Here is a 15,882-nt window from a genome sequence, read left to right on the forward strand (position 1 = left end):
TTTCCCCATTTGAATGTCTTGTTTTTTAATGTGTTGTATAATGAAATAGATTGTCGTTGAATATGAAAGTAACTATGTGAGTGGCTGGGAAGGAATTTGTCCCTCATTTGTTTGAGTAAGATATCTATAGTCTTCTTAAAAGATATACTAAAAGAAATTTATGGTCATACTAAATGAATTGATAAACAGTTATCACTTTTAGTTTATTTGGAATCAGGAAACAAATGATTGAATAATGTAAAGATGACAATATTATGCTTTATATTCAATCTGGATTAAATATTTATTATAAAAGATTAAATTGAATAATTAATATTCATATTACTTGAGTAGTCATAATCTCTTATCAGATGTCACTTATGACTTCTGGGCCGAAATAAGAATTTTGGGACCACTGCCTAATTATATGTACAGGGTTGCACACTAAAAATAGACCAAAAATAGGAAAAGAGTTATCTTATTTATAGCTATATTTAATTATTAGTTATTATTTAAGGATAAATGTTATTTTAAATATAAATAACTATTAGTTAAATAAATTTTGAAATTAAAGATAAGCAATATCTTAAATTATTATCTTTTGAAGATAATTAGTTAAGTATATTTATCAAAAGGAGTTTTTATGATATAAACTTACATAGTTATCAAATATGTAGTGTTTCAATGGGATTGAAACACACGTATTTGACTCAACGCCTAGTAGTGTTGTATGCCTATAAATACACACTTAAGTGTAGGGTTTTGAGGTATGAATTTTTGAAATAAAACACAGTACACATAATTCAAAATTAGTTAAAAATCACATAAATCGAAATAGCTTTGAGAAGAAAAGATGCTAGCACACAAGCATTTGTTTTGGTAAAGGTCTGTTCGTGTGGATACTCGTAGAGGACATATTTTTTTGGAGGCGTTTTGATCTGAGGCAAGGTATCACCAAAGTGAACCACCTCTCTTCCTTCTTACATTGGCTTTTGAATTCGACATTCCGTAAGTTTTATTTGTACCACTGTGTTTGTCTTTTCAAATTACATGCATCTTGTTTTTGGATTTTTAATATTGTTTTTTTGAAATTCCGCTGCGTTGTCAACCTAGAAAACCCAACAATACCGGCAAACACTTGGGAAAAAAACAAACAAAAATACATCAGAAAAGCACAGAGCATTACACCAAGACCATATGTCCTTAGTTTCTCAAAATTTTCAAGACTAAATACCACCTCAGGAGTGAGTTTCTCCAAGGAAGCTAGTTTGCAACACTAGTTGCGTGTGGTAAAGTATCATGCTTGAATTAGCACTGACGTAGAGAGCAGTGGATGGGGGCACATATCGATATTAAGAAGGATAATTGTATAATACCGTCATTCACTTTGAAAAAGCCTATGTTGTCAACCTTAATTCTGGAAGGGATAAAGGTTAGTCACTTATCAATAATGGTGGTCGATTTCGGGATAAAATAGTATTAAGTCGCTGATAAAGGGTGAAAGAGGTAATGGCAGTCTTAAGCATCCTTATTAGCCACCATCGTCCACTGTATAGGTTGTTCTAGTTCCTGATTCGTAATGGAGACAACAATACAAAAACACGCCGCCACCAAGCTCTTTCTCTTTCGGGCAACAAGAGCCATGATACCTCAAACTTTCAACAACATGCTAATTGATGGAAGATGATTTGGAATTGCAACACACCATAAAAAATTAAGCATTTTTTTAGAGAGTGGGCATCAAGATTATCTCGTGCAACTCAAGCTTAGTTCGAAGATGAATGCTGATATCACCGCTGTGTCCTCAATTCAATGTTGAGGAAAAAAATTGAGCATGCCCTTATAGACTGCCAGCATATCCAAGGTTTGTGGTTCATTTTGGCAATGAATTTAAAAATTGACGGACAGTCTGGACAAACAATGGAGAATTGGGTTTCTCATTGATAGGGCTACTATAGAGTGAGAATTTTTGATGTTTTAGTGTGTCCTTTTGGACGATTTGGAACAATAGGAATAATTTGGTCTTTAGCAATAAGAGATGGTAGGCTAATAATCACCCACGGCCCCTGACTTTAGGGGTATCTTACGCTAAACCCCCTGATCTAAAAAAAGCTGCCGTAAACCCCCTAAACTTTACCTAATGATCAGCTAAACCCCTTTTACCCTAAAACCGCCCCAAAAAACCGCCCCAAGCTCTTTATTTTTTCAAAAATACCTAAAATACCCCTAAGGTCAATAATAAAAACCAAACCAACCTAATCTAACCAAATCTAAAATCATTCACCTAACCAAATCAGATATAAACCATCCAAATGATACTTAAATCACCAATCAACTCAATTAAATCAAACCATCCAACCGAAACTTTCACCCGCCGCCGCCGGTTTTTTCCGGCCACCACCGTCCATTGCCGGAAAAAAAATTATCCAAATAATAACTCCTTTAATTTTAAAAAATAATAATTATTATTTTTAATTAAAATTTTTTTTTTAAAATTAATTTAAACCCACCGCGGTGGGTCTGCTCACCGGAGAGCAGACCCACCACGGTGGGTCTGCTGTGCAGCAGACCCACCGACCGGTGGGTCTGCTCTGTGCAGCAGACCCACCGGCGTGGGTCTGCTGCAAAGAGCAGACCCACCACGGGTCTGCTCTTTGAAGCAGACCCACGGTGGGTCTGCTATTTGCAGCAGACCCACCGGCGCCGGTGGGTCTGCTCTTTGCAGCAGACCCACCGGCGCCGGTGGGTCTGCTCTTTGCAGCAGACCCACCGGCGCGGTGGATCTGCTGCAAAGAGCAGACCCACCGTGGGTCTGCTGCAAAGAGCAGACCCGTGGTGGGTCTGCTCTTTGCAGCAGACCCACGCCGGTGGGTCTGCTGCACAGAGCAGACCCACGCCGGTGGGTCTGCTGCACAGAGCAGACCCACCGGCCGGTGGGTCTGCTGCACAGCAGACCCACCGTGGTGGGTCTGCTCTCCGGTGAGCAGACCCACCGCGGTGGGTCTGCTCACCGGCATGAATTAAAAAAAGTATTTTTTTTTTATTTTTTTATTTAAATTAAAAATAATTATTTATTTAATTTTTAAATAAATTTAGGTTTGATTAGATTTGTTTGGTTTGATTTGATTGGGTCGGTTTTAAGTGTGGTTAGATTGAAGTTGTCTGGTTTGTTTGTATTTATTTACAGTTTTGAAGGGTATTTTGGTCAATTTATGCGAAAAGGGGTTTAGCGAGCGCCGCCACAAAGATTAGGGGGTTTACTGATCGTTTTTTTTTATCAGGGGGTTTGTCGTAAGGTACCCCTAAAGTCAGGGGCCGTGGGTGATTATTAGCCGAGATGGTACGAAGCCAATTTGTTTCATGCAGTTACAACATTACTTCAGCAAGCATTAAAGAAGCTTGGGCTTGTTCCTGCGCAACAGCATGCAACACACACCACCTGAAAACTATTGCGCAACACACACCACCTAAAAACCACTGCACAAATGCTGGCTGAAAGTAAACTCCAAAGTAGCCATGTCGAAGGAGAACCAATATGTCGCAAGGGTCGTGATTACCAGACATAATTTTGATGCGATGCTCTATCACATGACTCGCTTATTACCCGATGTTAATGATGTAGGAAAGAGAAGAGCTCATGGAAATGAGGTTCAGAACGAAGATGGCTTCAAATGCCAAACATAATAGCATTCACTTTGTATCGACTACAAATAAATTAATAAAAGTTATATATATAATGTCATATTTATACATTTCATCATATTTATACAATTCATCACATAACTATAATTTTTCGCCATAATACTCTAATACATACATATATATAAAATAAGGTACTCAAATAAAATAAGGTACTCAAAGAAAATCACAGTCAAAAAACTAAGGTACTCAAACAATTTATATAGTAAACTTTACAACTTCAATAAAAACAAATTAAACAAAAAAGGAGAGTCAAATATTAAAGAATGAACTGTTGAAGCAGGCAATTGTAAATTTAATTACTTGGCCCTGGAAAATGTCTATTTCAAAAATGAGATAACAAAAGGTAAGAAATAGAAATGTTATAATGATTTCTACCAAAAGGAGTAGTAATGTATTCAAACGGGTTTCTTTGAATTGAAACCTGCAAGTGCTTGCTCATTGACATTATCTATAAGAGGAGATGAAATAGTTGTTTGTATGGGAAATTGAAAAGATTTGGTAGCTTTAGATTATTGTAACGTTTTTTTAAAGCAATAAATGGTCTTATAATTGTTGTAACGTTTTCTGGAGTAACATATGATGTTGTTTTAATGTGAATTTAAAAGTTATCAAGTAACTTACGGTGTTTAAAACTGTAAGAAAATGAAAAGTTGTGAGAATTAAAAAACTAATAAGTTTTAAAAAATATTATAGTACACATGTTTGAAGCATAAGAGTCCACATGGCAGAATTATGTTGAAAGTGTTTTGGAAGTTCAGAATTATATTATAGTATAGAGTAACGTTTTCTGGAGTAACATATGATGTTGTTTTAATGTGAATTTAAAAGTTGTCAAGTAACTTACGATGTTTAAAACTGTAAGAAAATGAAAAGTTGTGAGAATTAAAAAACTAATAAGTTTAAAAAATATTATAGTACACATGTTTGAAGCATAAGAGTCCACATGGCAGAATTATGTTGAAAGTGTTTTGGAAGCTCATAATTATATTATAGTATAGATATAAATATAGATATAAATTTATAAATTGAAATAGAAAAAAGTATACCATTCATCTTTTTAAAATTTATTTATAAAAATACTGTAAAATTTTAAAAATTGCACTTCATATTTTATTATTTAAACATTTTTATTTTTCTTTAATTTTTATTTATTGTAATACTACATTTAAGAAAAAACACTAGAAACACTAGAAAAACATTAAAGATACACTGTCGGAGTTCGGTGACCGGTCGACAGAATGTGGCTGGAAAAAATTTCGACTAGAGGGAGGTCAACAACGGTCAATACGTGGTATGCTCACTGTTGACCCGTAAATTATCAATTTTGTTGATTATTGTGTATGAGTGTTTTTGAAATTCTTTTTTTGATGTATCTTTTTATTTTTGTTGACTATTATGTACAAGTGTTTTTTTTACAATTAAACTAAGACTTTCATTAATTCAAATCGGATAACAAAACATCCACCAAACAGTTCGGAGCATCGTTAACCCACTCCCTTCGTCCTGACATAGAATTTGTTGTTCTCACAAAAGTATGAGCAACAAAATTCGTAGAATGGTAAACAAAATGAACTTTTACATGCGGTAAGGTTTTTAGAATGTCAACACTATCACAAACTAAACAAAGGATGTAAGTAGTAGGCTGTCCATCAGAGTACAACCATTGAACAATTTGCAAACAGTCCACCTCTACAATAACATTGCTTTTATTCTTCTCCTTTATCCATGAGAGAGCCTCCTTGAGGGCCCAAGCTTCAGTCATAACCGAAGGTAGCTTTTCCATAATTGTATGAAAAATCGCTTCTACCCAGCAGCCCCTAACACCACGTTCAAAAGCAACATAACCAGTACAAGGGGCAGTCTAAAAACAAGCGGCATCAACATTTATCTTTGTCCATCCCTCCTCTGGTTTTTCCCTACTAATAGTGCCTCCTCCAAATTCTTTATTCATAGCCAGCCGTGTAGAAGATTTTTGGACCATCTGCCATTGATGAAGGACGCAGGTAACTCGATTCACCACTTGCTTTTTGATGCTCCTTAATCTCATTCCACAACAGATTGTTCCGCACATGCCACACGCTCCATAAGACCATCACAGTGAGGAGTTTAAAGTCTTCCTTTTTTCCTGTGAATATCCAGTTCAGAAAATAAAGCAAAGAATGCCAAGGATGAGTAATAGAATTAAGACCTACTAACAACCAACAACGGTTAACAAAAGCACAATTGACAAACAAATGAGACACCGACTCCAAATCTGCTTCATACAACAAACACTCATAAGTGATGTCACATCTTTTGCCCTTAACGCATCCCTTGTAGGCAACAGATTACGCATCGCTCTCCATAAGAGCACTTTGCATTTTCCAGGAATTTCACATTGCCATAACCATTTCTAGAATCTCTCCTCCCCGTTCTCAAATTACCAGCATTACCAGTAGAAAGACGGTATGCACTTCTCACCGAAAAATCACCTTTCACTTCTGGAAGCCAAATCGGCTTGTCTTCTAGAGGTCGATTGCTCAGAATAATCTGGTTAATGAGCTGCCTGTCTTCCACCGAGAAAAGAGCCTTTAACTTAGAATTGTCCCATTTTTCTACATTCATTGCCATTTAACATAAGCGATTCAACTCTATTATTCAACACATCATCATCTAAATTAGGTTTCACAAGCCCTGATTCACTATCCGGTAACCATCTATCAATCCTAATACGAACCATGTTGCCTTTACCAATTCTCCATCTTGTACCCTTTCTTGAGCATCTATTAAAATTTCTCCGCACATAATTAACGGTTTCGAGTTCAATTTAGCATTAAGAAAATCTGAATCATGGAAATATCTGGCTTTGCAAATTCTACTCACTAGAGAATTTAAAGACTTTAGGAAACGCCATCCCTACTTTCCGAGCATTGTGAAATTGGAATCTCTAAGTTTCTTACACCCCATACCACCAAACTGTTTCGGCATACATAACTTATCCCAATCGCTCCAGTTTATGCCCCTCGACTCTTTATTCTTCTTGTTTCCCCACCAAAAAGAGTTCAACATTCTTTCAATATCAGCAACAATATTGAAAGGGATAAGAAAAACATTAAAATAGTAATTTGGGATAGGTAGTAAAACTGTTTTAATTAACAATTCCTTACTAGCGGCAGAGAGGAAATTATTTTTTTCAGCCTTGAATTTGGGCCCAAATACGGTTCTTTAACATGCCAAAAACAACTACTTTATTTTTCCCAATCGTAATCGGTATACTTTCATTGCTTTTTAAGTATATTTTCGGCATACTAATACCGAAAAATAAACCATAAACAAATCTAAATTAAATTTTTTTAGTGAAATAAACCAAAAATAAAAATTAAATCAAAAATAAACCGGTTAATTTCCGTTTACTATATATTTTTTTTTATATTTTTTAATCCAATACTTTTATAAATATTTTTTTCAGTACTTGAAAATTTATTTTTCTTGCCAATACTTTCGTATTTTTTTTGAATAATTAAATTAAGTAAAATCCCTTGAAATATTATATAGTGGTAACTTCCTGAAATACATGTTTTGTTAACTTATTTGCATCTTTACCTGCCAAGTTTTGATTTTTCTTTTTCACCTATTTTTATTTACGAAAAATACCCTTTTGTTTTTTAAATTTCAAAAATACCTTTTTTTCGGTTTCCAATTTTGATTTTCGGTTTTTTCGGTCCGGTCGACCAAAACCGACCGAACCGACTGACGGTTTTTTCATATAGTGTAAGATTAGCGTATATAGTGTATATATAGTGTATATATATTGTTAATTTTTATATTTTATAGATTTGTTTCTGGAATTTTTTTATAGTGTAACAGTAGTGTATATATAGTGTTTTTATGGTGTTTATATAGTGTAAGATTAGTATATATATAGTGTATATTAGTGTATAAGTAGTGTATATATAGTGTATTTTTAGTGTATTTATGGTTTTTGTAGTGTTTTTGGTGGTTTACACCATGAAACATTGCAAATACATCATAAACACTGCAAATACACCATAAACACTGTAAATGCACCATAAATATAGTAAAAACGGCAGAAATACACTATATATACCAAAAATACACTAAAACGTAAGTATATTATAAAATTACTACAAATACACCATAAATCAATTTTTTCTTTACAAAATCAGTAGCAAAAAACAAATTTATGAATAAGAGAAGACAAAATAAATAATTATATGAATAATAGAACAATTTTATAAACAAAAAATTATAGATTTACAATAATTTATTTATAAAATATTTAAATCATTACAAAAAACCTAAAAAATTACACAAATCTAAAAACGAGTCGAGAAATCCATAGCGCGAACGGAAGAGACGAACGGATTAGCGCGAACGGAAAAACGACCGGAAACGACGAGAAATCCATCGGAAGTAGACGAACGGAAGCGCGACCGGAAAAACACACGGAAAAGACGAACAGAAAAATAATCGGAGGAGATAAACTGAAAATCAAATGAAAAAGAAGAAGAAAAGAAGAAAAAAACAAGAGAGAACTTTAAGAGAAAAAAGAGAAAAAAAGGTGTCTATGTAAAAATTTAACTTAAAATGAGATAATGCTTCTTTATATAGTGAATATTTTTTTTAAATAAGTTAGCTTATTAGGTAATGTAAGATAATAGGAAAAGATGGAACAAAATGGTGTAAATACTTTACCAAAAACAAATATTTGAAAAATAATCCTTATTATATACATAGAATACACATATTTTAAAATGGGAAATTGGAAAACAAAATAAAACGGATAATATAAAAATAAAAAAAATTACATTTTATGTAAAGTTTTCTTTTAAAAGCAAACAACAGATCCAAACTAAATAAAAAAGACAAAAAGAGTTGATAAATTCTTACAACAACAAATACAAGAAATAAAAAAAATTAATGATTGGAGAATATATGAATGAATGTTGTTCTGTTTTTTAAAATTTAATCTCATAAATTTTTAATTTTTTCACTCACAATTCTCACATGCAGTGTCGGTGGACTTCTCCACTAGGTGTAGTGTCGCTTTCTTGTCTTATGAGCAGCACATTCATTTCCAGCTATCTACACTTCTTTTTTTATTCAATACATTAACATTATTTGACAAATAAATAAATTACAGATTCAGTATCAAAAAGTTGTTAGCTTTTGTATTTTAATCTGATAAATATCATCATCATCATCTTCAATCTTTCATTTTCTTGTATCAGTTTATAGATTTTTCTTGAGATTTTTTTGTGTTTTTCTTGTGAGATCTGATGAATTTGTGAGTAAAGTATACTTAGGGGAACCTCTAATTTTCCAAACCCTAGACACAGCAGCCGCAGGTCAGTCCATCTCTTCTTCTTCTTCCTTCATTTCCTTTTTGGTCTGGTTAACAGAGGTTTTAATTTAAAAAAAAATGCCTCAAGTCACAGAGGCGCACGCCTCTGGCCTCTCACCTGAGGCGGCAGAGGCGCGCGCCTTTGTGACTCGGCCATCGCCTGAGTCGCCTCTTATGGCAGTATCTTTGTGTAATTATTATAGTAAATTTTGGTGGAGAAATAGTGCTGTTTAGATATTTTAGCTTTTGATGCTTGGTTGATTATGAGTTGCTGTTCAGTTTCTGATATGTGTGCTTTTCTAATCTTTGGTTGTGCAGTGAAAGGCCATGAAGAATGTAGGTGGACAGATCTGCCAGATCTGTGGTGACAACGCTGGAAAAACTTTGGATGGTGATCCATTCATTGCTTGCGATGTTTGTGCCTTTCCAGTATGTAGACCTTGCTATGAGTACGAGAGGAAAGACGGAAATCAGTCTTGCCCTCAATGCAAAACCCGATACAAGAGACAAAAAGGTTCTTTGAATATAAATGTTAATGCAGATTAGTAAACTTAGCTTGTTGGAAATTGAACAAGTCGTAAACTTAGCTTGTTGGAAACTGAACAAGTCGTAAACTTAGTTCAATGATTTTACTAGTTTCTGTGTTTATTTTCGGAACTGATTGTGGGATGACTCCAGGTAGCCCTGCCATTCTTGGTGATGGAGAAGAAGATGGTGATGTCGATGATGGTGCTCGGGTTTTCAGTTATTCTACAGAAACTCAAAACCAGAAGCAAAAAATTTCAGAGCGCATGTTAAGCTGGAAAATGAATTATGGACGAGGAGAGGAGGAAGTTGGAGCTCCAAATTATGATAAAGAGGTTTCACATAATCATATTCCCCTGCTCACCAATGGACATGAGGTAGCTTAACAAGTATCTGGTTTTGTCACTCTCAGTGAGCTTGAAAGTGAACTTAACTTTCAGCTATTGGCCTCTTTTAGGTTTCTGGAGAGCTGTCAGCTGCATCACCCGAGCATATTTCTATGGCATCTCCTGGAGTTGGTGGTGCAAAGCGCATCCATACCCTACCTTATTCAGCTGATTTCAATTCCTTACGTACTATTCCTTCTCATGGAACATGCTCTATATTTATGTTTGGCGAATCATCTCTGTTATTGATTTTACATGTTGGTCACATCCTTTTTTTTTGCAGCTAATGCAAGGGTGGTGGACCCGGTAAGGGAGTTTGGCTCGCCAGGATTGGGCAATGTAGCTTGGAAAGAGAGAGTTGATGGCTGGAAGATGAAGCAGGATCCAGTTAAGAATGCTGTTCCTATGAGCACTGGCCATGCTCCATCTGAAAGGGGTGTTGGAGATATTGATGCAGCCACTGATGTGCTGGTGGATGACTCTCTTTTGTAAGTTCCAACATCTGATGCAAAAGTCACTTTGTTGTAAAACAAAAATGGTGCTTCACGCTGCATGTTTTACAAAAGGTTTCACCATTTGGGAATCACTATGCTAGAAACCCTCACACCGCCTAGAATCTTTACTGATATTTCTCATACATCAATTTTGATGGTGAAGCTTATCGAATAAACAATTCACCTAAAAGTTTAAGATGTCATTATCTTTAACTCACCCTGCACTTGAATGCTCATTAGATTTGAAGTTTGTACAAGCACAAGCCTACTTTATCTTGTGCTCAACTCAAATATTTAATTAAACAAATAGGGTGGCCAAAGATCGAACTCTACATCTTTTGGTCACAAAGACTCTTTACATCTTATCAAATAACCAATTCACCTAAAAGTTTAAGCCGTTAGGTGAGACTCCAACTATGGCTTATTATCTCTATTTCTAACAATGGTGAGATGAAGGGTTAGAAGCTAACTACACAAAACTAATTGTATGTTAGGCTTTATTCATGTACAATATTCTTCTCTGTTCTGTATGTCTTAATTCCAGTTCAAGAAGGGTACTTCTTATGCTTGCACCCTTTGGTTTTGCAGGAATGATGAAGCTCGACAGCCTCTATCAAGGAAGGTTTCAATTCCATCATCTAAAATTAATCCCTACAGGATGGTCATTGTCGTTCGGCTGGTTGTCCTCTGCATTTTCTTGCATTACCGACTAACAAATCCCGTGCCTAATGCATTTGCACTTTGGTTATTATCTGTCATTTGTGAGATTTGGTTTGCTATATCCTGGATATTGGATCAGTTTCCTAAGTGGCTGCCTGTAAACCGTGAAACATATCTTGACAGGCTTGCAATAAGGTATAGTATTGTCTATATAAATATCCTTGTGTACTGTGCTCACCTTTCCTATTCCATGTGGTTTTAATAGCTAAAATTCTGTCATATTAAGACCACTAATTGATTTTTCCCATATTTTTCTAGATATGATCGTGAAGGAGAACCATCACAGTTAGCTTCTGTTGACATTTTTGTCAGTACTGTGGATCCATTAAAGGAACCTCCTCTTGTGACAGCAAACACTGTGCTATCAATTCTTGCAGTTGATTACCCAGTTGATAAGGTCTCTTGCTATGTCTCTGATGATGGTGCTGCAATGTTGACATTTGAAGCTTTAGCGGAGACTGCAGAGTTTGCAAGGAAATGGGTGCCTTTCTGCAAGAAATATGCCATTGAGCCACGGGCTCCAGAATGGTACTTTGTGCAGAAAATTGATTACTTGAAGGATAAAATTCAAACATCATTTGTGAAAGAACGCAGAGCTATGAAGGTAGATACTGAGACATGCATGCTCTGCTAATTTTTTGGAGTTTGTAAATTTGTCATGATCATGGTCATTCTTTTGCTTTGCAGAGAGAATATGAAGAGTTTAAAGTTCGTATCAACGGGCTTGTTGCAAAGGCAACAAAGGTTCCTGAAGAAGGATGGATTATGCAAGACGGTACTCCATGGCCAGGAAATAACACCAGAGATCATCCAGGAATGATTCAGGTAACAACTTTTGAGTATTCTAAAATCTGTACACTAGTTGCATTCTTGAAACTCACTAAATGGTTTTTGGGATATTTGTGTTTTGGTAGGATTAGATACTGTTAATTCTGTATTTACCCTGCTCATTGTTCTGCATTCAATTTTGCATCTTTGAGCTGCCAGGATTTAGTTCCCTTTATTTTGGTATTTAGTTTATGTTATCATTATGCCTCTAAATCCTTGTAATTTTGTTTCAGGTTTTCTTAGGCCAAAATGGAGGTCTTGATGCTGATGGCAATGAGCTGGCACGACTAGTTTATGTTTCTCGTGAAAAGCGGCCTGGGTTCCAACACCACAAGAAAGCTGGTGCTATGAATGCCCTTGTAAGCAGTTAAAAAAATAACGTCAGTATTTTCTTTTAATCTGTGGGTTAAACTCACCACTAGTCACATCCAACATTGCAGGTCAGAGTATCAGCTGTTCTTACTAATGGACCTTTCCTGTTGAATCTTGATTGTGATCATTACATAAATAACAGCAAGGCTTTGAGAGAAGCTATGTGTTTTATGATGGACCCGAACCTTGGGAAACAAGTCTGTTATGTTCAGTTTCCGCAAAGGTTTGATGGTATTGATAGGAATGATCGATATGCTAACCGCAATACTGTTTTCTTTGATGTAAGTTTTTGATTTCTTCCTAAATTAGCAACTCTTGTTCAACATTATTACACAATGGGTTACTAGCATATTTTCTTACTGTGTACTATGACTTCATGGCAAACATGTTACAGATAACTACTTGTGTCACTTCCCATCAGTTTTAATGTTACTAACCGTATGAAATTCCAGATCAACTTGAGGGGTTTGGATGGCGTTCAAGGTCCTGTTTACGTGGGTACTGGATGTGTCTTCAATAGAACAGCCTTGTATGGATATGAACCTCCTCTCAAAACCAAAAACACAAAACCTGGACTATTATCTTCTCTTTGTGGTGGATCACGAAACAAAAGTTCAAAATCTGGTAAAAAAGGCTCAGACAAAAAGAAATCTGGAAAGCATGTAGACCCCACTGTGCCAATTTTCAGCCTGGAAGATATAGAAGAGGGAGTTGAAGGTACATTTGTCGACTTCCATTTTTCCATTATTTCATTCTTGATACAGTGATAATACAATATCAGTTCAGTTTACCTTGTCCTATTTAGTGATTTATTATAATAGTACTGTTAAGATTGATGTGTTGACAATAATGGATAGAATAAGCAATGAATATGCTTCTAGATAAGGCAATAATGGATAGATTGAGAAAAATGATTATATTCAAGAAAAAGTAGAAGTTATTTCTATTGAAGAGAAGTTACAAAAATATAGATTAAAATTGTTTGGTCATGTGGGTTGTAGACTCGATGATGCTCGAGTTAGAAAGGTTAAACATTTTAAGTCAAATGTAGTGATGAAAGGGAGAGGAAGACCTCAGCAAATTTTGACAAAAGTTGTTCAAACTGATCTAGCAGCTCTTGGTCTTTCTGAATAGGTTGTCCAAAATCATATTGAGTGGAGAAAGAGATTCCATGTAGCCAGCCCAATTAGCTTGAGAATAAGGCTGATTTGAGTTGAGATGAGCAGCTCAGCAAATTTTGACAAAAGTTGTTCAAACTGATCTAGCAGCTCTTGATCTTTCTGAATAGGTTGTCCAAAATCATATTGAGTGGAGAAAGAGATTCCATGTAGCCAGCCCAATTAGCTTGAGAATAAGGCTGATTTGAGTTGAGATGAGTTGCTAGATAAGGCAATAACATTATTTTGGGATTTTTGTTGGTCAATAGCTCTTTGTTTACGGAGGCTGCATTCGAGCTCAGATGGCTTGAATTTATTCAAAAGACAATCTTTGGGTTTTCGATTAGCTGATTTTGTTAGATGTACTGACTTTATCTTTCCATGAACGTTGTTAATTCAGGTGCTGGATTTGATGATGAGAAGGCACTTCTGATGTCACAAATGAGCCTGGAAAAAAGGTTTGGCCAGTCTGCTGTTTTTGTTGCCTCAACACTCATGGAGAATGGCGGCGTTCCTCAGTCTGCAACATCAGAGACTCTTCTTAAAGAGGCTATTCATGTTATTAGCTGTGGGTACGAGGATAAAACTGACTGGGGAACTGAGGTATGTTGATTGCTCTCTTTGCTATGCTCTCGCTTTATTATGTTTTGGCTGGCTTTATTCTTCTATAAGCATTAATGCTGATCTCTTGGTCTACAGATTGGATGGATCTATGGTTCTGTTACTGAGGATATTCTTACTGGATTCAAGATGCATGCTCGTGGTTGGCGTTCAATTTACTGCATGCCCAAACGTCCGGCCTTTAAAGGATCTGCTCCTATCAATCTTTCAGATCGTCTAAATCAAGTGCTTCGATGGGCTTTAGGTTCTGTGGAAATTCTTTTCAGTCGGCATTGTCCCATTTGGTATGGTTATGGTGGTAGACTGAAATGGCTTGAGAGGTTTGCATATATAAACACCACCATTTATCCAATTACGGCCATTCCGCTTCTTGTGTACTGCACACTTCCAGCTGTGTGCCTGCTTACAAACAAGTTCATTATTCCACAGGTCAGTGATACTTTTAGTTATCTGCAGATTATATGCAATCTATGTTTTATGGAAATGGAAATATTGAAATTAAAAACACTGAAACAGAAAATGACAAATTTTACTTCAATAAATCATATGTATAATTTTCAGAGTTTCAAAAGCTTTTCTGGTAAATGACAACAAAAAGCCAAAACGTAGCCAAAATGTGAATTAGACAAATTTCCATGTATCATATGAACAATTACCTCATAAGGACCGCCGAATTATAACCATTCATTATGCAATCATCAATTTCTAATTTGTTATTTCTGCAGTGTTTCCTGCATTAAATTAAAATGTACTAAGTTTACCTGTGCTCGACTTATTCTGGTTGCAGATCAGTAACCTCGCAAGTATATGGTTTATCTCTCTCTTTCTTTCCATCTTTGCTACCGGTATTCTGGAGATGAGGTGGAGTGGTGTTGGAATTGACGAATGGTGGAGAAATGAACAATTTTGGGTTATTGGAGGTGTTTCAGCCCATCTTTTCGCTGTTTTCCAAGGTCTACTTAAAGTACTTGCCGGTATTGACACAAACTTTACTGTCACCTCCAAGGCATCAGACGAGGACGGTGACTCCGCTGAACTTTATCTATTCAAATGGACAACTCTTCTAATCCCGCCCACAACTCTCCTCATCATTAACATTGTTGGCGTTGTTGCCGGGATATCCTACGCCATCAACAGTGGTTACCAGGCGTGGGGTCCTCTCTTCGGCAAGCTTTTCTTCGCTTTTTGGGTGATCGTCCATCTTTATCCTTTCCTCAAAGGTCTCATGGGTCGTCAGAATCGGACACCAACCATTGTCGTGGTGTGGTCCGTTCTACTCGCATCTATTTTCTCGTTGTTGTGGGTGCGGGTTGATCCTTTCACTACAAGAGTAACGGGTCCAGATATTGAGCAGTGTGGAATCAACTGCTAAAGATAAAAATCTGATACCTACAATCTTGAAGTAAGCATTTGTTGCATATTTTTGTACTCATTTTGATCAATTTGTATGTATTTATATAATGTGTATTAGATCATATACATAGGTGAGGTATTAACTTATTTTGTTGTGCCATGGGATGGGATAATCAAACTGTAATATTGTGGATATAAACAAAGTTATGGACTCCAGCGGAAAAAGAAATATAGTTCTGCATGTTGTATTCTCACATGCAACCATTATTTTAAAAGTTGAACCGGTGGCTAAAAGGGTGATTTATTGATTTATAGCTTAACCTGTCGGACTAATTCATCTGGGTGGTTCAATTGGTCTGTTTTTTTTGTGTTCCTATAATTTCAAACCCATTGATTTCTTG

The 15,882-nt window shown here is 35.8% G+C and overlaps 1 protein-coding gene across 1 annotated transcript; it reads left to right on the top strand.

The window, feature by feature from the left end:
- The first annotated feature begins 8,711 nt into the window (after nt 1-8,711).
- LOC126662226 (cellulose synthase A catalytic subunit 3 [UDP-forming]) lies at nt 8,712-15,762 on the top strand. Its single transcript, XM_050356134.2, has 14 exons — nt 8,712-9,029; nt 9,344-9,539; nt 9,704-9,927; nt 10,008-10,122; nt 10,220-10,424; nt 11,019-11,285; nt 11,409-11,754; nt 11,838-11,975; nt 12,212-12,337; nt 12,419-12,631; nt 12,803-13,067; nt 13,908-14,110; nt 14,207-14,557; nt 14,916-15,762. Exons 2-14 carry the CDS (start codon nt 9,353-9,355, stop codon nt 15,498-15,500), a joined length of 3,225 nt encoding a protein of 1,074 aa, XP_050212091.1. The 5' UTR covers nt 8,712-9,029; nt 9,344-9,352; the 3' UTR covers nt 15,501-15,762.
- The last annotated feature ends 120 nt before the right edge of the window (nt 15,763-15,882 follow it).

Source organism: Mercurialis annua, linkage group LG8, assembly GCF_937616625.2.
Source record: "Mercurialis annua linkage group LG8, ddMerAnnu1.2, whole genome shotgun sequence".
Classification (NCBI taxonomy): domain Eukaryota; kingdom Viridiplantae; phylum Streptophyta; class Magnoliopsida; order Malpighiales; family Euphorbiaceae; genus Mercurialis; species Mercurialis annua.

Coding starts and splice junctions, on each gene's coding strand:
- LOC126662226 (XM_050356134.2), top strand. CDS start 9,353: ATGAAGAATGTAGGTGGACAGATCTGCCAGATCTGTGGTGACAACGCT. Junction 13,068..13,907: donor TATAGAAGAGGGAGTTGAAG/GTACATTTGTCG, acceptor TTGTTAATTCAG/GTGCTGGATTTGATGATGAG. Junction 14,111..14,206: donor AAACTGACTGGGGAACTGAG/GTATGTTGATTG, acceptor CTTGGTCTACAG/ATTGGATGGATCTATGGTTC.